General features: G+C 42.3%; 1 protein-coding gene across 4 annotated transcripts in view; it reads left to right on the forward strand.

Moving 5' to 3' along the window:
• LOC147008859 (protein Wnt-5b-like) overlaps positions 1 to 17482 on the forward strand; it is a 124461-nt gene extending 106979 nt beyond the window's left edge. For all 4 annotated transcript variants that reach the window (XM_085864197.1, XM_085864199.1, XM_085864198.1 and 1 more), the window contains exons 3-5: positions 10486 to 10733; positions 12073 to 12365; positions 15737 to 17482. In XM_085864197.1, the coding sequence (XP_085720323.1) occupies positions 10486 to 10733; positions 12073 to 12365; positions 15737 to 16195 (1000 nt within the window). In that variant the 3' untranslated portion in view covers positions 16196 to 17482. The remainder of the gene's footprint in view (positions 1 to 10485; positions 10734 to 12072; positions 12366 to 15736) is intronic.
• Positions 17483 to 25311: the final 7829 nt, after the last annotated feature.

Consider the following 25311-nt stretch of genomic DNA (forward strand, 5'->3'; position numbering starts at 1 on the left):
ATAAGATTAGGTAAAGGAAAGGTTGAAGAAAAGACCGTGAGGGGAATGGAGAATTTGGATTGCTAAACGCAGAGTGAAGCTGATGGATAAAAATTGATCTTGAGTTATTTTTCTTGGAGAAAGATGTTGAGAAATTGATGGGGTTGAGTTATTTTTCTTCAATTGGCACATGATGGAATATATACCTTCCTCCTTCTTCCTCGACCCATCCCAATGTGATTAAGAATAAAAGGGGGAAAAACTGAAGAGGAGGTGAATTTGAATGAGGTGCATGAGCCATATTTTTTGGTAATCAGGATTGGATGAATGACCATGTGTGAAGATGTTGAAGCACACCTACTGTGGAGAGGGAATAACCACTTAGCTTAGCATAAGATCGAGGGGATTCAGCTGTTTCGGAAAATGGAAACCATTCCAGTGTTTGTAATGGGTAAAGTAAAATAAATTTTAATTGGTGCAAAAGTGAAAATGATGGGCTGGGGTGTGGCTCATTGGGTGTAGGTATTTGTTAGAAGGGCACCCAGGTGCTGGGTGCGCACTGGCCATGGAACCTAGAAGGGCAGTTAAATTTTGTGTGGAGGGCCCGAGCACCCAGGAGAGGGTTTGAGGTGTCACGTGTCAGAAAGGGCACTTGGGGGAGCCAGAGAGGGCTACCTAGAATTCTGCAGGAGCGAAGTAGCTCAGAGGTGGCACCTGCAGCCTGGGGGTGCCAGATTTGGAAAGCAGGTAGAGGCCTGGTGAGGGACCTCCCCCACCCAGCCATGGAATTCTGCATTCGCACAGAGAGAAAGCTTGAGGGCCAGGTCCAAACTGCTAGAGCACCACACATAGGATGGCAGATAAATTGGTTACATGGAACAACAGTTGAAGGGGTCTAATGATAAATCAAAGAAAGTGTTTTTGAAAAAGTCAGGAAAGGATGCTTCCCCTTCGTATCACTTTTGATGTCTGTGGTCACTGGAGGTAAAGGCCCTGTCACACCTTGACGTTTTAGCCAGCGTATGCCGACGTATGAAAAATTTGGCGAATACGCTGGCACACGTCGAATATGTTATGGGTAAGTTTTGTGTACATTACGAGCACGCTGAAGCACGCTGGCATACGTCATAGTATGCCGAGCTCATCGACAAATTTTACGTATGCTCAAAATTTTTCAACGTATGCCAGCGTATGACTCACACGTTCCGCATACATTGGCCATAAGTTGTAGGCACGTTATGCAATCGTTGACACACGTCGGCACACATTACTTGCAAGTTACTCATAAGTCGAAATACGTCGAGGTAATGTTTAGCATACCCGAAACTTATTTCTAACATATGAGTAACGTGCTTTGAACCTATGAGTAACGTATCTCCAACGCATATTGACGTATGTAGACGTATTTGACGTCTTCCGGAGGACCACAGAACTTACTGAACGTGTTTCTAACTTACAGCTACCGTATAATGGCGTATTGGCAGCGATTAGGGGAATTGGTATATAAAAATCGGCTTCACAGGAGGAACCCGTCAGTGTTCCAGACTCCATTGTTTTTTTTTTGTTTGTTTGTTTTTTTTCCCTTCGGCATGACGGTGATGTTGACACTTCGATGTCCAGTGCAGTTATGATTTTGAATGTCGAGCGGCAGCCTTTTAATAGGCTATGCCACGTGATCGTCGGCGATACTCTGCTGTGCGCTACGCATAAGTTAGACTATCGTTTGGCATAAGTTGTGAACGCCGACAATACGCAAAGCATTCGTTGGTATAAGTTATCTATAAGTTATCGAAACGTTCTGTGTACGTTACTAATACGTTATGTATATGTCCAACTCGTTATTATACGCCCAAAACTGAAAAAAACATTAATAGTTCAGCGTACGCCAGTGTTTTAGATACATTTTCTTACGTTGCCATACGCTGGCTAAAACGTCAAGGTGTGACAGGGCCTTAAACAGAGGAGGATAATTGGCTTTTGTGAGAACCCATTGCATCCCAAATTGTTTGTGATTGGGTGGGCACATCCCCCATTGGGTTCCTTTGTCAGCAAGCCATGTGAGGCCATACCACCTCATCATTTTAAGTCACAGCACATGCCTGGATACCCTCCCAGGAAATAGGTTCTCATTTATGTGATAAGAGGTCCCGGAAGGAGAGGGTAGATTAACTAAGAGGGGTATTGAGGGGCAGGAGCTATAGATTCGCTTAAAGGGATTAGCAGAGCAGCTATGGTAGAGTAACTTAGGGCTGAAGCTGGCCATCCTACCTCCTGCCAACACACGCTGATGCCACCATCAAGAACATCTACCGGCCAGTAACTTCTGTTGGCTCATTCTATCTGCCAGCCACTCACCTGCTTGTTCAACCTTGCCAGTTTTCCTGTCCAGCCATGCCATCTGCTGCCAGACATGTCATAACTGCTGTGTCACTTGTTTTTCCACTCATCTGCTGTGTCATTTTGTGGCCCACAAAAGCCTGAAGACAATGAGTCAATGCCAAACTGGTTGAGTTTCCTTTGCTTGTTAGATCACAAGGTCCATTTCCTTGTGTTGGGCCACATGAGCGAAGAAGACTCGCATGGTAGGGAGGCCATAGGCCTGTTTGCACAATTATTTTGTTGTTGGGCCATAAAGGCCACAGAATTGCAGTTGTGGAGAGGCCATTTAGGCCAGGAGAGCACCCGGTACTGGAAGGTTCTGTGGTCACTGAGAACACTTGTAGTGCCGGGACCCAGTGCCCTGAGAGACAGCATTGGGGGAGGAAGATGCTACTTGGTGGTGGGGGACAGAATAAGCGTCACGGACTCCCAGAGAGAAGAAGGGGTCTTGCTGGTGCACTCACCCTCACCCCAACCACACATTACTTTAAAATTCCATCCGGATGTCGTAGTTTATTGTTGTGTCTTCACGGGTGAATGTGTAGGATTAGTGGAGTGACGCATTATAAGAAGGATGACACTTTGTTTTGAATTTTGGCTTGCAGGTTTTTAAGTTGGGGTGTTGTACTGTTGGTAAGTGGAGTTAGCTCCCATGCCCCCCCCCCCACCTTTCCTGGGCACAGACTCAGGAGAGTCTGAAGAAGAAGTGTGGGGGTCATGTTGTGGAAATGACACCGCGGGGTTAACATTACCAAGTATAGTTCAGTTATCTGGGTGCAGTTTGGTTGCTTATTAATTTTTTTCATCATCATTAACAATGGCCTACCTGGCTTGATCAACTCATCTGTTATCCTCTTTACCAATAACACCAAGGAATTTGCTACAATCGACAGTGATGCCGAAGTGGAAATAACGCAATGAAATGTGGAAGTCCTGGTTTAATGGTCGCAGTTATAGAAACTCTCATTCAACCATTCACAATGTAAAGTCTGGCATGATGAGTAAATTAATCCAAATGCTGAGTATTATACAAACAGACATGATGACGCCACCAACAAAGCAGTACAATAAATAAAAACGACTTGGCTATGACCTTTGACCCATTGCTGAAATTGAGCCTGCGTGGAGGACGGACAGCAGCAAAGGATAACTCAACATTTGTGATCCAAATAACTTTCAGACATCTGGACAGGAAAACATTCAAACTTCTTTACAAAACAAGGGTGCAACAGCTTAACTGGAATAGTGCCCGTTACGAAAGGATTATAATAAAGGGCTACTTGTTAGTTATGGATGAAAGTGAACACCACTCATTATGAATGGATTACAGTGAAGTGTACATGTTATGGATGGATTATGGTAAATTGTACTCGTTATGATTGGATTATAGTGAAGTATACTCGTCATGATTTGATTGTAGTGAAGTGTACTCATTATGAGTGGATGATAGTGACGTGTACTCGTTATGATTAGATTATAGTGAAGTGTACTCGTTATGATTTGCTTATAGTGAAGCGTACTCGTTATGATTGGATTGTAGTGAAGTGTACTCATTATGAGTGGATTATAGTGAAGTATACTCGTTATGATTGGATTATAGTGAAGTGTACTCGTTATGATTGGATTGTAGTGAAGTGTACTCATTATGAGTGGACGATAGTGACGTGTACTCGTTATGATTAGATTATAGTGAAGTGTACTCGTTATGATGGGATTATAGTGAAGTGTACTCCTTATGAATGGATTATGGTGAAGTGTACTCGTTAGGAATGGATTATAGTGAAGTGACCTCATTATGGATGGATTATGGTGAAGTGTACTTGTTATGGATGGATTCTGGAAAAGGGTACTCGTTATGAATGGATTATGGTGAAGTGTACTCGTTATGGATGTATTATGGTGAAGTGTACTCGTTATGAATGGATTATGGTGAAGTGTACTCATTATGAGTGGATTATAGTGAAGTGTACTCATTGCGAATGGATTATGGTGAAGTGTACTCATTATGAATGGATTATGGTGAAGTGTACTCGTTATGAATGGATTATGGTGAAGTTTACTCATTACGAGTGGATGATAGTGAAGTGTACTCATTATGAATGGATTATGGTGAAGTGTACTCATTATGAATGGATTATGGTGAAGTGTACTCGTTATGAATGGATTATGGTGAAGTGTACTCGTTATGAGTGGATAATATTGAAGTGTACTCATTATGAATGGATTATGGTGAAGTGTACACATTATGATTGGATTATAGTGAAGTGTACTCATTATGAGTGGATGATCGTGAAGTGTACTCATTATGAATGGAGTATGGTGAAGTGTATTCGTTATGATTGGATTATAGTGAAGTGTACTCGTTATGAGTGGATGGTCATGAAGTGTACTCATTATGATTGGATTATAGTGAAGTGTACTCGTTATGATTGGATTATAGTGAAGTATACTCATTATGAGTGGATGATAGTGAAGTGTACTCGTTATGATTGGATCATCGTGAAGTATACTCATTATGAGTGGATGATAGTGAAGTGTACTTGTTATGAATGGATTATGGTGATGTGTACTTGTTATGATTGGATTATAATGAAGTGTACTCATTATGAGTGGATGATAGTGGAGTGTACTCGTTATGAATGGATTATGGTGAAGTGTACTCATTGTGAATGGATTATGGTGAAGTGTACTCGATATGAATGGATTATAGTGAAGTGCACTCATTGTGATTGGATTATAGTGAAGTGTACTCATTATGAGTGGATTGTAGTGAAATGTACTCATGATGAGTGGATTATAGTGAAGTGTACTCATTATGAATGGTTGATAGTTAAGTGTACTCATTATGAATGGATTATGGTGAAGTGTACTAGTTCTGAATGGATTATGGTGAAGTGTACTCGTTATGAATGGATTTTGGTGAAGTGTACTCATTATTGGATGGATTATGGTGGTGTACTCATGATGAGTGGATGATAGTGAAGTGTACTCATTATGGATGGATTATGGTGAAGTGTACTCGTTATGAATGGATTATGGTGGTGTACTCATTAAGGATGGATTATGGTGAAGTGTACTCGTTATGGATGGATTATATTGAAGTGTACTCATTATGGATGGATTATGGTGAAGTGTACTCGTTATGGATGGATTATGGAAAAGTGTATTGGTTATGGATGGATTATGATGAAGTGTACTCGTTATGATTGGATTATAGTGAAGTGTACTCGTTATGAGTGGATGATCGTGAAGTGTACTCATTATGAATGGATTATGGTGAAGTGTACACGTTATGATTGGATTATCTTGAAGTTTACTCATTATGAGTGGATGATCGTGAAGTGTACTCATTATGAATGGATTATGGTGAAGTGTATTCGTTATGATTGGATTATGGTGAAGTGTACTCGTTATAATTGGATTATAGTGAAATGTACTCATTATGAGTGGATGATCGTGAAGTGTACTCATTATGAATGGATTATGGTGATGTGTATTCGTTATGATTGGATCATCGTGAAGTATACTCATTATGAGTGGATGATAGTGAAGTGTACTTGTTATGAATGGATTATGGTGTTGTGTACTTGTTATGATTGGATTATAATGAAGTGTACTCATTATGAGTGGATGATAGTGAAGTGTACTCGTTATGAATGGATTATGGTGAAGTGTACTCGTTGTGAATGGATTATGGTGAAGTGTACTCGTTATGAATGGATTATAGTGAAGTGTACTCATTGTGATTGGATTATAGTGAAGTGTACTCATTATGAGTGGATTGTAGTGAAGTGTACTCATGATGAGTGGATGATAGTGAAGTGTACTCATTATGAATGGATTATGGTGAAGTGTACTAGTTCTGAATGGATTATGGTGAAGTGTACTCGTTAGGATGGATTATGGTGATGTGTATTCGTTATGATTGGATTATAGTGAAGTATACTCGTTATGAGTAGATGATAGTGAAGTGTACTTGTTATGAATGGATTATGGTGTAGTGTACTCGTTGTGAATGGATTATGGTGAAGTGTACTCGTTATGAATGGATTATAGTGAAGTGTACTCATTGTGATTGGATTATAGTGAAGTGTACTCATTATGAGTGGATTGTAGTGAAGGGTACTCATGATGATTGGATAATAGTGAAGTGTACTTGTTATGAATGGATTATAGTGAAGTGTACTCATTATGAATGGATTATCATGATGTATACTCATGATGAGTGGATGATAGTGAAGTGTTCTCATTATGAATTGATTGTAGTGAAGTATACTCATTATGATTGGATTATAGTGAAGTGTACTCATTATGAATGGATGATAGTGAAGTGTACTCGTTATGAGTGGATGATAGTGAAGTGTACTCATGATGAGTGGATGATGGTGAAGTGTATTCATTATGAATGGATGACAGTGAATTGTACTCGTTATGGATGGTGTTTCATGAAGTGTAATCGTTATTGATGGATTTTAGTGAGGTGTACTCCTTATTAATGGATTATAGTAAAGTGTACTCGTTAGCACTTGTGTATGATGGTGTACTCGTTATTAATGGATTATAGTGAGGTGTATTGGTTATTAATGGATTAAACTGAAGTGTACTCGTTATTAATGGATTAGAGTTTAGTGTACTGGTTATTAATGGATTATAGTGAAGTATACTCGTTTTGAATGGAATAAAGTGAAGTGTACTCATTAATGGATTATAGTGAAGTGTACTCATTATCACTGGTGTATAATGAAGTGTACACGTTTTCAATGGTGTTTCATGAAGTGTACTCATTATAAATGGATTATAGAGAAGTGTACTAGTTATTTATGGATTTTAGAGAAGTGTACTCATTACGAATGGATTATAGTGAAGTGTACTCCTTATCAATGGTGTATAATGAAGTGTACTCGTTATTAATGTATTCTATTGAGCAGTATTGGTTATTAATGGATTATAGTGAAGTGTACTCCTTATTAATGGATTATAGTGAAATGTACTCATTATTATCAATGGTGTATAAAGAAGTGTACTCGTTATTAAAGAATTATAGTGAGGTGTATTGGTTATTAATGGATTATATTGAAGTGTTCTCATTATCAATGGTGTGTAATGAAGTGTTCTCGTTATTAATGGATTATCGTGAGATGTGTTGGTTATTAATGGATTATGGTGAAGTGTACTCGTTATCAATGGTGTATAATGAAGTGTACTCGTTATTAATGGATTATGGTGAAGTGTACACGTTATGATTGGATTATAGTGAGGTGTACTCATTATGAGTGGATGATCGTGAAGTGTACTCATTATGAATGGATTATGGTGAAGTGTACTTGTTATGATTGGATTATAGTGTATCAATCTGTCAGAGGCAGAGGATCATAGTGAGGTGTATTGGTTATTTATGGATTATATTGAAGTTTGCTCCTTATTAATGGATTATAGTGAAACGTACTCGTTATCAATGGTGTATAATGAAGTGTGCTCGTTATTAATGGATCATAGTGAGGTGTATTGATTATTAATGGATTATAGTGAAGTTTGCTCCTTATTAATGGATTATAGTGAAATGTTCTCGTTATCAATGGTGTATAATGAAGTGTACTCGTTATTAATGGATTATAGTGAGATGTATTGGTTATTAATGGATTATAGTGAGGTGTTCTCTTTATGATTGGATTTAGGGAAGTCTTGGAAACATTCTGTTTGAATTCCGTTGCTCTCTGTTTGTAATTATATGATGTGTATCTTGGTCCGCCATCAGGAATCTTGTTGAAAGCAGAGATCCCGGAAAAGCTGTCCTTTTCCATGTTCTGTTTCTCGTAATGAAAATATAGTTGTTCATAGCCGATGTTACACCCGATCAACTACTTCTCACCTTTCAGTGCTCCCGCACATTTCCCCATCTCTCAGTTTGTTTGTGAATCCTAATTATCACAACTGTACGTTTCTCATAATTTCACGCAATCTTTCCATATTTTATTTATAATTTTCGTGAGTGTTTATATATTTTAGCTCTTCTTATTTGTCCATTAATTTAATTTTATCATTATTAGTAGTAGTAGTAGTAGTAGTAGTAGTAGTAGTAGTAGTAGTAATGCTATTATTATTATGACTATTCTGTTTCTCATTCCCATTTGTTTGCAATGGCGTGGCCACACATGCAGTTATTTCGCGTCTTGTGCCAAGAGCAGAAACGAGCTGACCGTGCGAATGATTTCCAATCGTATTTGCAATCCGTTCCTATTCTCCACAAACCCATGATATGTACCATGAGCTCCGCTTCTCCGCTTCTGCCACGACCCAGCGAAGAACATGACGTCAGCCCTCCGGCGACCACCGAGATGTTGTTATTATGACGTACACAATGACGTCTGATGACAGTAATCCGAGAACATCTGTTTTGCCTATAGCTTGAGCTGCTTCGAGCCAAACCATGGTAAAGCAAAGCCAAAAGCAATAAATACCATCGTAAGTCGTAACCAGATATATATATATATATATATATATATATATATATATATATATATATATATATATATATATATATATATATATATATTCAGACCTGTAGATGGTTTGACGTTTAGTGCATTTGTTTGGTGTTTCCAAAGCTAAATTTTTATTATTCCCTCCAAGACGTTCCACTTGCGTCGCTGGTTCGAAGGAAATGAAAATATAAATATACGGAAAAGGTTTCATGATCCGAGTCAGACAGTCTCCCAGGACCAGAGTTCTTGAGAGTATCATGGTCATAATTTACTATTACATCCCATAGACCATATGACTTTATTTGCTCTCCGCTCGGTCACGTAATAATGAATGATTCGGTCTTGGATTCAAAAATTAATTAATTCATCCACCAAGACACTTTTGCATGATTTAAAATCACTAGTGTGTGGCTGTGCGTGCAAAATAAAACAAAATAAAAAATAAAAATAAAAAAGAAGAATTGTGACGTCAATCGTGATGTCATAGCACTGTGTCCTGTTATTGGTTTGGTAAATAAATGGCCATAACTTGGGAACCACTTGTCCGATTAATATCAAACCTTGAAAAGGCACATCCACAAGGCCCCAGCAATATACCTGGCAAGTTTCAATTAGATCGGAACAGTGGTTGTCGAGAAACAGTGGTCACACAGACAGACAGACAGACACACAGACACATAGACACACACAGATTGCTGGAATTACAGATAAAATTACACAAATAATATTAAAGATGAAATTGATACGTGCGTGTTTCGCGTGCACTTGACCCGGGGAATCGATGGTTTAAAATGTCCACGGAAGGACCCTTGTGCGAGTATGCGAAGGCTCTCCGGAGCAGGTGCGACGCTCGTTTAATGAGACGCAGAAACTCCATTATCGATTGTGCAAATTTTGACAATCGCACAGATGGCGTGCGCTTTTGTGACGTGTCGTGGGCGTGTCCCCCTTTGCCTGCCAATCAAGGATGCAGCACGGCCCTTTGTCTTGCAAATGGGACAGAAATGCGCTCACGGTTGGATTAGTGCGTCCCGGACTTCAACGTTCGACCCCTCGGACTCGGCTTGTTTCTGTACGACATGGCACGATGTTGATTGCGCTGCGAAAATGCTGCTTGTAGATTTTTTTATCATCATCATCATCATCATCGTCATCATCATCGTCATCATCAGACGAGCCCTCCAACTTCAGTTCTTTCCGATGGAAGGCGCACACTTTGATACATCACCTTGTATGAAAATATACCAGGGAGGCAGTTTATAGCTGGCTCTGAATGGAAGAAGTACTTAAGTCACAAGAAGTATTTAAGCAAAATTATGACCGATTATGGATTGTTACCAAGCTGTAGATAGAGTTCCTGGTTCTAACTCATTTTACCTCCCCCCAAAAAAGTCACTTGAGTACTTCTTCCACTCAGGTCTTCAATCGTATATCCACTTGGATGTTGATCAACCCAAGAGTGGTAAGTATTGCATGGTTGGTAAAAGTCGGGATTGTTTCAGGGGAAACCAAGCTACTGCCATGCCATGTCTTTGTTGTCATCCTGAACTAGTAAGAGTACTGTCGGGAAGTTCTCGCAACTCCCCAAGCATCCGTGGCACCGACATGGCACCTACCCTCACACCGACATGCTCTACCGGTGCAGGTCTCTCGGAATGGGTCCACTTCAACAGCCAGAAGTGTACGTCCTGGGGGCCAAGCCTTTGTGCCACGAAGTGGCCGGCCTATCTGCCGGACAACGCAAGTTGTGCCACCTGTACAAGGACCACGTGGTGCACATTGGAGGTGGTGCACGTCTCGCCATCCAGGAGTGTCAACGTCAGTTTGCTCGTCGGCGATGGAACTGCTCGACCGTGGACGGCAAGGCGGTGTTTGGCAAACTCACTCTCACAGGTAAACTCTTTGTTCGTCACCTACCTGTTTCACCGGAGGGGCTACACGCTTTCTCTCCGTCTCTCCGTCGATCCGTCACTCTCACTGGGGGTTTCAGACTTTTTTCCGCATACCCTTTAACATACCCAACTGAAAGTTGGTGCATGCCTTCATTACGATGAGTTTCAGGACGTTTCATCAATTTTTTCACAGAGTTATACCCTTTTTAGATCCTCGTGGAGGATCTTTAAGTCTTACTCACGTTGTTCTTCATCTTCTTCTTGTGGACTTTTTTTTTTCACAGCCTGCAGTTTTCATCGAAACTTCCTGAAACTTGGCAAATATATGTAGAAATACCCTGCGCAGATAGTAACCATCTCCGATTGTGAAAATTCATCCTAGAAAAAAAATTTATGACGTCATAATGTCTCCGCTAATGGAAATCGCCCAAAAAAATTATCTCTGAAACGAGGAAAGCTTTTTGAATTCTTTTTGCGGGAATGGAAGGGGGCATTAGCAGAGATAATTTAACGCACAAATAATACATCATTATGATGTAATATCCGTTTTTATGACGTCATTCCTATTTTTTGTTTCACAGTCCAGTTTTCATCGGATCTTCGTGAAAAGTGGCATGTATATGCATACAGTCCATGCGCAGGCAGTAACCATCTCCGATTTAGAAAACTCATCCGAGAAAAAAAGTTATGACGTCATAATATCACCGCTGATGGAAATCGCCTATACCATTATCTCCGAAACTAGGGAAGCTTTTTTGAATTCTGTTTGAGGGAATCAAACGGGTCATTTACACAGATTATTTTGGCGTAAATCTGATACATCACAATGACGTCATATTCGTTTTATGACGTCATCACTATTTTCTGAATTTTTTTGTTTCACAACCAAGAGTTTTCATCAGAACATCTTGAAATTGACATGTTCGTGCAGAAAGCTCACACGCAGAAAATAACCATCTCAGATTGAGGAAATTCTTCCAAGAAAAAAGTTATGACATCATAATATCGCAATGGAAATCGCATAAACAATTATCTCCGAAGCAACGCAAGCTTTTTGAATACTTCTGATGGAATCGAATAGGGCATTAGACATAACTGATAACTATGACATCATCACTAAGAGGACAAGGATCTTAGCTCATTTGAGTTTGTTGGAATTAGAGGATGTCACATCGGTTGGGGATGTGTATTGCAAAGCAATTATTGCTCTTGTTATTCATTGTCTAACTGCAAGCTGCTGCCTTGCTGATGCATGACACCTTCGGTCGCCGACACTTTTTACATCTTGTACGAGTTGTTGCAGTTCCCTGATTGAGGCCTAACACGGCGTGGTGCAACAGGGAGCCGAGAGACCGCGTTTGTGTACGCCATCTCTGCGGCCGGTGTGGTGCACGCGGTGAGCCGAGCTTGCCGAGAAGGGGAGCTCACGACCTGCGGCTGCAGCCGCGCAGCCCGGCCGAGGGACTTGCTCCGAGACTGGCTCTGGGGTGGTTGTGGAGACAACATTGAGTACGGATACCGCTTTGCCCGGGAGTTCGTGGACGCGCGTGAGCGGGAGAAGAGCCATCGACGTCGATCACCGCAGCACGCCCGCAAGTTAATGAATCTTCATAACAACGAGGCTGGGCGAAGGGTGAGGACATGCACCTGTTTGAATGCACGATTCTGGATGTGTGTTGGAGGGCCATTATCTTGGGGAGGGAGAAGGAGGGAGGGAGAAGGAGGGTAGGTAGGGGCTATCATGTTGGAGGGGTGGGGAGGTAGAGGCTATCATGTTGGAGGAGTGGGAAGGTAGAGGCTATCATGTTGGAGGGTGTGTGTGCTGTTTTCTTGGAGACGAGGTGAGAGTAACGGTCTTCGGCTGGGGGGGGGGGGGTGAGGGCCATTATTTTGCATGGGTTGTCATTCTGGGGGTTGGGGGGAGGAGTGTAGAGGTTTGGGGGCTACCATATTTTAGACGTTTATCAGACATATTCTTCCTGCCATTGTAGTAACACTCCACCAAGTTATTATACCATGTGGGGTAAAATGAAGGATTCCTTAATCTCACCTTAATCTTTCAATCATTTATCGTTTATTTTGTCCTTTTCTACCTTGTTTTTTGGAAATATTTATTTTTATGACATAATATATAGTTACTGGTCAAGTCTTGGTTAAACTCATCATTCCAAGTTCGATGTCGTTTGGATTAGCAACTTAATACAATTGTACGTTTCCATAACCTGACGACGTGGATAAATAGTATGTCGTGGATCGACAAAGGGCACTGCAGTGGAATCTAACCCCAAACTAGCTGTGCTGGCGTTTTAGCGGCAGAGGACGAGAGCAGTGGCTGTCTGGTAGGCATTTTAAGCTGGCCGTCTCTTCTACACTCACGATTGGACATCAAAGACCACATGAAGAAAGTCTTTGGAAGTAGGTTAGTGCAGCTAAATGATCTCTGCTCCCTACAGAGACAGACAAACTAACTACATTGAATATTGTAAATCAGTGCTCCAACATGAAACGACAGAGAGCTCTGTAAAACACCTCGTGTCTGAAATTGGCATGTGCCGAGGTCTTTCGCTGTTCCCAACATTTGTTTTTCATTCATTCATTCGTGTGCAGCTGCTGGTTTACATCATTCCTTGGAGTGCGGATGTTCCGCTGATGGCCAGGATGCCGGAACCCATTGGCACACTCTTTGCCAATAAACATGATTTGGACCTTGACCGTGCACCAATACATGCAAGCAGACAGGACACCCGGTTGAACGTCCGTCCGAGGGATGGCGCACGCATTGCTGAAATGCCTGCGAAACACCAGGGTGACAGTTTGTAGTAGTGCAGGGAATCAAACCTGTGGTGGACAACTCAAAAGCTCGCGCACTCCCTCTTTTATCGTTAATTTGTGTACAGCACAAGGTTACCGGGTGGCATCATTGGCAGAGGGCAATGCTGTGCTATTGATGCAATGCCCTCTGCTGGTTTGGGCAGGGATTTGTAATTTGTTCAAGGTGTCGGCGATAGCTCGCCTACTCTTCACGAAAGACAGCATGGGATCTTTGCCATCCACCAACGAATGCTGGCAGATGCGACTTTCGTTTAACGTCCATCCGAGGGACGCGCACGTATTGATAAATCGCCCTACCTGTGAAACACCAAGACGACAGTTTATAACTGGGTCAGGATTCGAACCCAGGCTAAACAGCTTGGGCCATCCTGTCAGCCCTGCACTACCTCTGAACTATCCTTACAGCTTTTCTATACATTGACATATTGATGCTTTAGACATTGATATCATGGACTGTCAAGAAAGATTGAAGATAATGGTTCGAGAAGCTCGCGTTCGTTTGTTGTGTTTGCGTTAGGTCTGCCCTGGAAATTAGGACTGTCTGCTTGATAACCCCACCACTAACGACCGTTGACATGCTCCGTGAGGAATCCTGTTGTTCCTGGATCCTTTCCATGAATCCTGTACTGATACAGCAGCAGTATTTTCCCATCTATTTTCCCATCATCTGACAATCTCACTCCGTCTGCTGCTTGCACTTCCACCACCTGTGCATAGGGAGTGGCAGTGTGTAGGTCCATGTTGTGATTGACCATTAATTAATATGATTGTCGAGGCCGTCGCACTTTCTGCCGAAAGTCTATCGAATGGGGGTTTCCTTGAACCACTGAGGCATAGCACAGTTTTTCTTTCTCCTTTGGATGCGGTGGAATTATGGTTGACGTTCACATGTGGAAGTCATCCATCTCCGGAGGTCGGCCACCTTGTAGGCAAGGCCGTGCTGATCGGTCTCCCCTGTCTCCAAAAAATAAACCCTCTTATTAATCTGCGATTTAAATTTCTCTGTTTCTCCTTCCCATTGGCAGTGAGTCAAGTAGTCTAGATGTGATCTCGATGTTTGGTCGATGGTGAACCTCGTTTTGAGAAATTCCCAAAGATGGAAATGAAAGACCATACATAGTTTCCTTGAAGGAGTGTGTGACCTTTTGTGTGATGTGAGACCGGATAAATTCAGAGCGATATAAAAAATAAACCCCAAGAAACTTTGAATTGTCAGGAAATAAATCCTTGGGTACTTTCGTGATGTTTTATTTTCCAGGTAGTGAATAATTGGGAAGATCACATGAACTGGAATGGCATTCGGTAGAGCGCATAACTCTGCCAGGCTGAACAATTTACGTTTTGTATCCATTGTTTGGCCAGATCTGCATCCAGACCATTCGTCCTTGTCACACACCAAAACCTAATCGGCTTGTTCTTGTCACTTACCTAACTCATCCACCAAGTTTTGTCGTAACTTGTCCACAACTTTTTGAAATATCGTGCTTTTGTATGGTTTTTGGTCCCATCTCTCAATCGTAAAGAATCACTCGTAAATTTAAAAAAATTCTCCCAACCTGTATCCACATCTCACCAAAATCGAGTTGATTCGGCCTTGTCACACACACCAAACCTGATCGCCAAGTTTCGTCCAAATCCGTCGATACCTTTATGAGAAGTCTTGCTCACAGACAGACAGACAGACAGACAGACAGACAGACAGACAGACAGACAGACAGGGCCAAAAGCATAACCTCTGTCCACCTTTGGTGGTGGAGATAATTATTTTGCAAAAGATTGACACACCAAGGTCTTCTCAGGGCAGGGCAAGTTGGAGTTAAGTCCTTAACGGGTCCGTACTACCGACATTCTCCCTTCTAGTTTTCATACTCGTTTACATCGCTCATAAAGGTGGAGTCAAAATGTTTTTCCCCCAAATATGAAGTTTTGGTCCGATGCCAGGAGAAACACAGCACAGCTGTGAGTCCTTTTAATGCACAAAGCCTCCAGCCAATGGCACGCACTTTTTGAGTGTTGGGTGACTTGTTTTTTTCAAAACATTTTTCAAATTGAACATTTTTTGTTTCCTCCTCCTCTTCCCCCACACCTCGTTGGTGTGTATAACTAATATAAGTAAGGCCAAAGGTAGTACGGCCTTTGTATAAGGGTGGACTTTGGCTTGTGTTCCCACAGGCTGTCTACGGCCTGGCAAATGTCACCTGCAAGTGCCACGGTGTCTCGGGTTCTTGCTCACTCAAAACCTGCTGGCTCCAACTGGCGGACTTTCGTTCAGTGGGAACCCAACTCAAGGAGCGGTACGACTTGGCAAAGGTGGTACGGGTGACAAGAAAAAGCCGCCTCGAACCACGTAACCGTAAGCTCGGCACGCCAACTCCCACCGACCTTGTTCACCTGGAGTCTAGCCCTGATTACTGTGCTCGCAACGGCAGCAGCGGCTCCCTGGGTACCATAGGTCGTGAATGTGACAAAAGATCAGCGGGAATGGATGGCTGTCAGCTTATGTGCTGTGGACGTGGCTACGACCACTTCAAAGTGACCGTGACCCAACGCTGTAACTGTAAGTTCCATTGGTGTTGTTATGTGAAGTGCCACCGCTGCACTTCCAATGTTGACCAATTTGTGTGCAAGTAAACGCAAACCTGCACCGTCCGTGATCGCCAGCAATGAAAGACCGTGCGAGCCTCTTGGAGTGAACCCCCGCGCTCTTGGCCTGAAATTAACAGGAAGCTGAAAGTGACGTTCACAGCACGCGTGTTTGCAAGGAATGCTGCTTTTATGGCCAAATGTGAATACAACAGCCTTTAAGGTCAATAGTCGCCGGACACAGACTGTACTCAACGCAATTGACTTGTCTAATGGCACCGAAAGACACGGCGAAAGATACTATTTTTGTTTTCTATTGTTTCATACCCACTAAAGATTTGTTCCTTGAGCTTCGTATATTTATACTGCCCTCATGAACATCTAACAATATACTCTGCTGTACGGGCAGAGTTTAATATAATGAGGTCTGGAAGTACTTTTAAAAAGCAAAAATAGTTTTGAGTTCTTTAACAAAAAATAACGGACATATAAAAGTTACCAATATCAGTATGCTTTGTTCCTCGATCAGTATTGGTATTTAATGCTTCTGTTCCGCATTCATCATACAACTGTCATGGTGGAATGATTCCCTTTTTTTTTTAATCATCAAACCATTGCAGTTTAAAAGGCTTTATATTATAGTCTCTCCTGGAGCAATCCATTCCTTTGTGTCATCAAACGTTGTGGAAGAAAAATAATAAGCAGGAACGAACGAATGAACTGTCGTCGCACGACATCTCCCAAACCCTCCATTCCTTCAAAAGTGCTGCCCATGGTCATCCCATCACATCTCTCATACCGGGCCCTGCTCTCTCCAACTCCCGGTGACCCTCCGCGCCTTTTCCTTTCTTCAACTCATCCACTCACTCATGTGTGATGCCCATGTCTCCTCCCAATCCCCCGGCGATCCTCTGCAAACGGGTGAACCTGTCGCCCTCTGCCTTTCAGCTCCTCCATGAGCATCGATTTCTGTACACCAAACAATGTGTTGATGACTGAGTTACAGAGGAGTTCATTTCATGTTTTTTATTTTTTTTTTGCCCAAAACCTTAAACAGATTATTAACCTGCATTTATCGTCGTGTGATCCACTAGACCTCGTACGTAGGCCTACAAACGGAGACTTTTGTGAGTTTTTTCAGCAGCAATCTTGGGAGAAGCCAAAGGGCTTCACTCGAGTGTGCTCAAAAAACTTTGGGAATGGAATATTAATAACGCGCACAGACACAAAGTTACCGTTTATTTTGAATTGCAATTTTTTTTTTTTTTATTATTATTTCTGCAAAGCACTTATTCTGTTTGTCTTTCAATGAATAAAGTTACGTGAAAACGAAAATTGCTCTGAACGGTCCATAAATGGATAACCCGTCTGTTGTAATTCTGAAAATTTGCATTTCCAATCACCAATTGGTTCAATGTTTCGAATTATTTTAGACTGACAAACTCAATGGAGGAATGACATTGTCACGTGACCGGCACTTTTGTAGGACGTGGGAATGGACCCCATCTGTCGGAAAGTTCTGGATAACATGACCCTGTGTGAGGTAGAAGCTTTTTTGAGGTATAATCAATAAACTTGAGTTGGAGAGTCCATCGAACTGGGGAATCGTTGCTCCGATGGCGTTATCACGACATGCTTGCTCGAAATCATTTGCCGCTGAAATGAAGTCTCATAAGTACCAGGTCAGGTTTGATGAGGGGACAGGAAACAAGAAATGGAACTTTAACGGTTATGTTGTCGTGTGATCAGGGGTCACGACCACACACACACACACACACACACACACATACACACACACACACACACACACACACACACACACACACACACACACACACACACACACACACACACACACACACACACACACACACACACACACACACAATGCAGTCGGGTTACCACGCTCAGAAAGGCGGTAAATAGTCACGGAGACCTCTGCAACCCAGATTCTGAGCAACTGAATTGAACAGGCTGTTTAACCAAATTCCAGTGAAACAGGACACCCAAATTACCTTTAACATATCCCGAATTAAGCAAATACATAAAAACAACAGTTCACCAGAATACAATATCTGAATTCTGAAACCAGGACTGTGGTCACGGTATGTTGGCACATTGAGACGTCGTTTTGAGCACATCTTGATTGACTTGATGGTGTAGTGAGTGGTAGAGGCAGTTGTGAATCGGATGATGAAGCAGTGTTATAAGATGACGCTACAAGATCAATGTAGCACTGGGGAGTTGATGAGAAGTGGTGTTTTACTTAGCTTTTCTGTGCAAAGCATACCGGCTTGGATTCAGGCCATCGGCCTCGACATGGGGAACACTTGCACTTTCCCGCTGGGGATTACAAGCATGATGAATGGCCTGACAGCAGCATGCACAATCCTTGTAGAAACAGCACATCCCAACCAAGGATGCTCTAAGTAGCTGAGGTGGTCACGATGGAAGCCAGATTCCAGATGAACGCCGAGCCTCTGAAAGTATCATCATTTCAAAGGGAGAATTCCATCCATCCACCACCACGAGAGAACAACGCCAAATGGTCTGAACCAAGTGACTTCACCAGTGCCTCCTTTCCTTGATCTGCTCCCACTGTCTGTCGATGTCTTCTGTGTTTCTTGGTCATCATCCATTTATTTGTACCATTTCAGGTACGCCCATCACCCCCAGCCAGGGCCAATCACGTGGCTGGCCATGGTCTCAAGGGCCCCAAGGCTAGGTTCCGCATGCCTGGGCAAATCATTGCTCAACGAGGAGTGCTGCTTGTGAGATGCCTTGTGTGCTGGTTGCACCTCATATTCATTGTGATTATGTTTGTTAACATAGTTCACAATTCACTATTCTTCACTTAACTTTACAAATATTAAACGATTATTTGACAAAACAACAAACATAACCTCCGTCCACCTTCAATGACCGAAGGAATAATCATGAATGTTCTAAATTCTAAGTTCCATAACAACAATAAATTTGCATCAACTATTCAAATCAATTACAGCAAAACATCACAATAAAATGCAAAAATTATCATTTTTGAAACAATATTTTGTGTATTCTTCAGTGTATGACAGGTGTTATTAACGGAAGAACCTAATCGCTGAGTGAAGCCGACGTTTCAGGCGTTGGTCCGATTTTTGTTCCAATGAAGGGCTAACACCTGAAATGTCAGCCTGACTCTGCTTCCCAGGCCGGTTATCATGCCTTTGTCGAACCTCCCTCCAATTGTCCACTGACACAGATCGACACTACCCTTGACAAATCATCCCTCTGTCTTCGCAATGTAAGAATTGTGTTCGCACATCCCAGGCCAGCAATTTTTAGCAACCAAAGTACGTCCATAATACACTGTTGTTTGAGTAAAGCGGGGGATTGGTTGAGTCCCATTTCTGGAAAAGACTCGACCTTTGCAAACTCGACCTTTGCAAAATCTCAAATGAACTCCCCCCCCCCCCCACCCCGAGATAGACTGTGATGGGCTGAGGCCATTTTGGGGGTGAACACAAAATATAGCTCATTTTAGCGCCATGAAATGTCACTGCCATCTTTTAGCCCAACCTTTACATCGCCTTTCTGCTTCGGTCACTGCTTTTGACTTGCACTTTGTACTCAAGTTTGACAAGTTCCACCTCCGGTTCCAACAGGTATGAGAGGAGCTCAAACATTTTTCAGAACGGGAAATCTTTTAAAATATATCCTTTAATAAGTGCTTATAATGGCTAATATAAATATATATATATATATATATATATATATATATATATATATATATATATATATATATTTCTACATTTACACCTGGTTATACTTTATTCGCATATATTGGACTGTTTTTAGTGTCTCGTTAAGAAAAACCTTTTGGACACTCTTTGTATCTTAAGTGTTCGTTGAAATGATCTTTAATGAAACCTTTATAGACCTTCTCTCTTTTTTCTTTAAAATGGTGGGTTCTTTTTTTTTTAGCTCCTTCCCTCTCCCTCATCCAAATGAGGATGAGAAATGCCGTTCTCAAATTTGTTTTAAATAATTATAATCTACATGACGTGAGGAACAGATACAAATCTATAATATAAGAGAGATGTTTGTCTGTCTTCTGTGTGTCACCATGTTTCGCGGAGATGGCCAATCAGATCTTTGTCAAACTTTCAGAGGTTCATCGGTGAGTGCTGGGGAGTGTTTTAGGAAGAAGAAAAAAATTTAAGTTGGATTTTTGGGGATTTTTGTTTTTTTGATCGTTCTATAATCTATATAGTGCCGAAGCCTTTGAAGCTATATTAAATGATCCCCGGCCCCATTCCTTTGTCGGTGTGGGGAAGTGTTTTGGCCCCCAAAAAATATGGAAAAAAAGAACATTTGAATTCTTCAAAATACAAACAGGACGAGAACAGCACCGGGCAATGCTGGGTACCCTCCTGGTATGATATATATATATATATATATATATATATATATATATATATATATATATATATATATATATATATATATATATATATATATATATATATATATATATATATAACGTCCCGTGAACCCATTGGGTTCCCACTGTGACAGCAGTTGATAAAAAAAATCATTTCCCCCCCCCCCAAAAAAGATAGCTCCAGCGAACTATACCACTGTGGTTGTTTGCGTTGATCAAATTCTCCCCATGAGTACTTGACTGAATCCGGAATTGAATTTTTAATAATTTTTTTCGTTGCCCGATTTGAATGAAACTTGATACTGCACACCACAGGAGAATGATGAGTAAGGTGGCCTGAAAAAAATGTTGCGCTATCCTGTACCGTTTTGCCTGTATTTAGGGAACATACATACATACATACATACATACATACATACATGATGAGAGTTTTAGTGATATATATATATATATATATATATATATATATATATATATATATATATATATATATATATATATATATATTCAACGAAAGAAGCATGCTGACTCGATGACAAGATGCTGTTGTCATGTACATAAATTACACCAACACATCACCTCCAAACTCGGACGCATCCGTATTGTCCTCAAGCCTTTTCAGACTGAGATTATAGCCTTTGGTCACAAATGGATGAAAACAGAGATGTCAATCTAGATTTTGCCTTTGTTGTGGGCTCATCAGGACAATATGCTGCTAATCATTTATTTGTGACCATATTAGGCTCGTTACTATACCTGAATTGAACACCTAACTTGATGAGGCAGCAGAGCACAGATCGAGTCCCATCACAGCACTTGCTGCATGACCTGCCAGCAACAAGTGTCACCTGCCATGCAAGCACATTGTCTCTGCCCTGCTGATCACCAATCAGGAGGTTTACAGCCAGGAACATTAAATTCAATGAAAGAAGCACGATGACTCTCTCTCCTCTCTCTCTCTCTCTCCTCTCTCTCTCCTCTCTCCTCTCTCCTCTCTCCTCTCTCCTCTCTCCTCTCTCCCTCTCCTCTCTCCCCTCTCCTCTCTTCTCTCTCTTCTCCCTCCCACCCCCTTCCACCTCTCGCAGGGTATTTATATTTGTCTGGCGAGGGAGGAGCCTAAATTTGGATCAGGATGGGTGGTAGGCATTTCCAAGCGTCCCCACTGGTGCACGGATGCTTCTCCTGGTTTTTGGCCCCACCCATGTGTGTATTCTGCACTGGAAATGGTCTCACTCACGCCATGCTTTGACACATGAAGGAGCTCTGAGGTTAACATGAGGCGAGGGTATCTGGTGGCACTCTTCGGCCACGAACATGCACTGGACACCAAATTGGGGCCATTATTGAGTGGAGCACTAGTACTGTCCATGTGATGTCAAATGGATTCCAGCGCACACTTGCGCTTCAAACTACATCCCAAGCACAAGCGTCTAGAATGCTACGTGGCGTCCATTGTTCCACGACATCTGCAAAGGGCAGTGGTGGACATCTGTGGTGGTGACTATTATTGTGGTTTTCATATCAGTGGTGTAACGGTGAGTTATGGAGTGGTGGTTGAGGTGTCGTAGCGGTAAGTTTGTTATGGAGGCAGTTCTGGTCGTTGAGGCAGTTATGGCAGTTAATGGCGAAGGTTAGCGAGCTTGGATTGATGTAGGGATTTTTTCTAAAGGCGTTATGATGGTTGTATAAATGTTGTAGCGTTGTGGTCAGAGTCTGGAGAAGGTCTGAGGTGAGTGTCTCTTTGGGGATAGCATGAGGTTTGAACACGAAATAGTGTGCATTTGCAAAAACGCTGCTTGTTAAGTTCTGCATGCATGCATGAAGGAGCAGTCGTATGTGAAGTCAAGGTAGTAAACTCGACAGATGGTAAGGATAAAGACCTGCATAAAAGCCCTCGCAACACATTTTGTCCCATAAACCCACTAGACATAAGTTAAGGATTATCTGAAACGGATACTAATGAAATAACTATCTCGGGACCACTACATGTTGTGTGTCATTGTCTGGGGGTAGCGCCGGCTTCACAGAACTGCAACACTTGGATAATTTTGAATCAACATGTCAATATCTTCATGGAAATGTCCAAATATCTTCATTGTCCAACCTTATTGTATTATCCTTGTGGATGTTTTGAAACATATTGTAGTGGTGTTGCTTTTGTATTTATCCCCTTTTGTATTTATCGAACTTCCGGTTCCGGTTTTGAGCGGCAAGAGGTCTCCTTCGGGGCTCCCTGCTGACATTCTCAAAGTTAAGTTCCGGTTGTTATTTGTCCCGTTTTAACTGTTTAATTTTCTCACCTACATGTTAATGTGTGTTCCTAGTTCGGTTTTGTTTCAAAAATCGTGCTATTTTGTGAGTATTTTTGTCGACGTTCTTACTTGGTGTTTGAGGCCTAGTCCTAGGTTTGAGGCCTACCGGTTCCACTCGGTGTTCAATCGTTTTTTTTTGTTTGTTTGTTTTTTCTCCCCATTACCTTCAATTTCTATCCTCCCCATTACCTTCAATTTTTCATCCTCCCCACTTTCCAAACATCCCCCATTCTCCCAACTAATCTCTTTCTTATCTCAAAAAAAAAAAAAAAAAAAAAAAAAACCCAACAACAACAATAACAACAACACGCTCACCTTCTCCCGATTCTGCTACTTCTTCTTCCTCTTAACTTCCTCCTCGTCTTCCTCGATTTCTTTTTTTTTTACACTTCCATGACCTAATCTGTTGAACTCTCTCATACATTAATATTAACAACAAAAACGATCTTATAATGCTTCATCTTCCTCTCTCACACATGTGGTACTCTTTACTGTTTCACAATGCACTACTCTTCTGCTATTTTAACAGACTGCTCTCATTTCGACCTCTCCTTCATTCCTTGCCTAAAAAATCCAACTATTACAGCGCTTCTTCTCTCCATTCTCTGAATTCGCCTTCATTGCATCCATCAAGAATTGTGTTAAATCGCATCTCTGACCTAAAACTTTTAAAAACCACAGTTTGCCATGGATGCTCCCTTTCCATCAACCATTCTTTTTTTCCAACTTCAGTGCAAACTCACCCCCCTCACCCCTCACTCTCACTCTCAAAGCAACCATCCCACTCTTCTCCCTCCAAAGCCTCCCTCTCACCTCTTTCAAAAATTCCCCCTCACCTTTCTCCCACCTTTCATCCCCCTCACTCTTCCTTCTCTAAGTTGCCCCCCCTCTCATCCACCAACCTGCCTCCCTCCACTGCCCTCTCACCTCCATCTCTTCACTCCCACCTCCTCAAATCCTCAACTGCCATCTTCCTTGTCTCTTGTCCCCCCTCTCTCCCAGCACCACAGAGCCTTTTCTCCTCCTCATTCGGCCCCCTCCCTCGCTATTCTGCAATACCCCACACTCCTTCAGCAACCCTCCTTACCTCCCCCCCTCGTCCCTCGTCCTACCCTCCCCGCCCCTCCACCTCCTGCACCCAAAGCCTCCTCCCCTACCTCTTCATTAAAAGTGTGGACCTCAAATATCCGGGGCCTTCGCTCAAACCTTTCAGATCTTTCCATGCAGGTTGCCACTGACAAACCATACATTATCTGCCTAACAGAAACTTTCCTCTCCCAAGACGTGTCTGACTCCCAAGTATCTCTCCCTGGTTACTCCCTCTTACGGTATGACAGACCTGAGCCTCGTCCTGGTGGAGGTGTTGCTCTCTTCATCAAAGACTCTATTCCTCACTCTCCCTGCACTGCTCTCACTCCCCCACACCCCAGGAATACCTCTGGCTTCGGCTTCCCCTCCACTCCCACCTCATGTTTATATGTGTACTGTACCGTCCACCGAACAGTGATGACTCCATCTACACCTCACTCTCCGAAAACATGGACCATCTTCTATCTTCTCATCCAAACTCTCTCTTCCTCTTATGTGGCGACTTCAATTGTCATCACGCCAGTTGGCTAGGTGTGGGTACCTCTCTCACCTGCCATGGGACGTCAGCAAAAGCTTTCTGTGACTCATTGGGACTGACTCAATCGGTCCAACTTCCGACCCGGATCTCAACCAATGGTACTCCATCTCTTCTGGATCTGATTTTGACAAATTTCCCTGACAATATCTGCTGCTCTTCCTTCGCTCCAATTGGTTCTTTTGACCACGTCCTTGTTAAAGTGGACATCTCTCTGGCTGTCATCAGAGAACCACCTCACCGCCGTCGAGTCTGGCATTTCACTCAAGCCGACTGGCAGGGTCTCCGAGCAGCCATCAAACTTACAGACTGGTCTCCTATCACTACTTTCTCAAACATCAACTCATCCTGGGAATTCTTTCAAAGAAACTTGCTCTCCCTCATGCACAGATTTATCCCCTCTCGTGTTCAGTTGTCTTACCCTTCCTCCCGCCCTTGGTTTACTGAAGCTTGTGGCGAGGCAGTTGTCCTGAAACAACTTGCCTTTGCCTCATGGAAAGCAAACCCAACTGAGGGCAATCTCAGTTCTTTCCACAAAGCTCGGAACAAGTGTGTATCTACCCTCAGGAGAGCCAGAAAACAACATCTTTCTCATCTCAAGTCTGAACTCTCAGACCTCTCTCCCTCCTCAAAATCCTGGTGGCGTTTAATCAAATCTGTTTCTGGTGTATGTTCCCCCTCCATCCCCTCCCTTACCTCAAATGGCCGCACTGCTGATTCCACACGTGATAAAGCTGAATGTCTAAACTCGGTGTTTGCAGCTAAATCTTGTGTCCCAAACCCATCACTATCTCTACCCACT

The sequence above is a fragment of the Eptatretus burgeri genome, chromosome 18 (genome assembly GCF_056783735.1).
Source record: "Eptatretus burgeri isolate ZD-2024b chromosome 18, Ebu_testis_v1, whole genome shotgun sequence".
In the NCBI taxonomy this organism is placed as follows: Eukaryota; Metazoa; Chordata; class Myxini; order Myxiniformes; family Myxinidae; genus Eptatretus; species Eptatretus burgeri.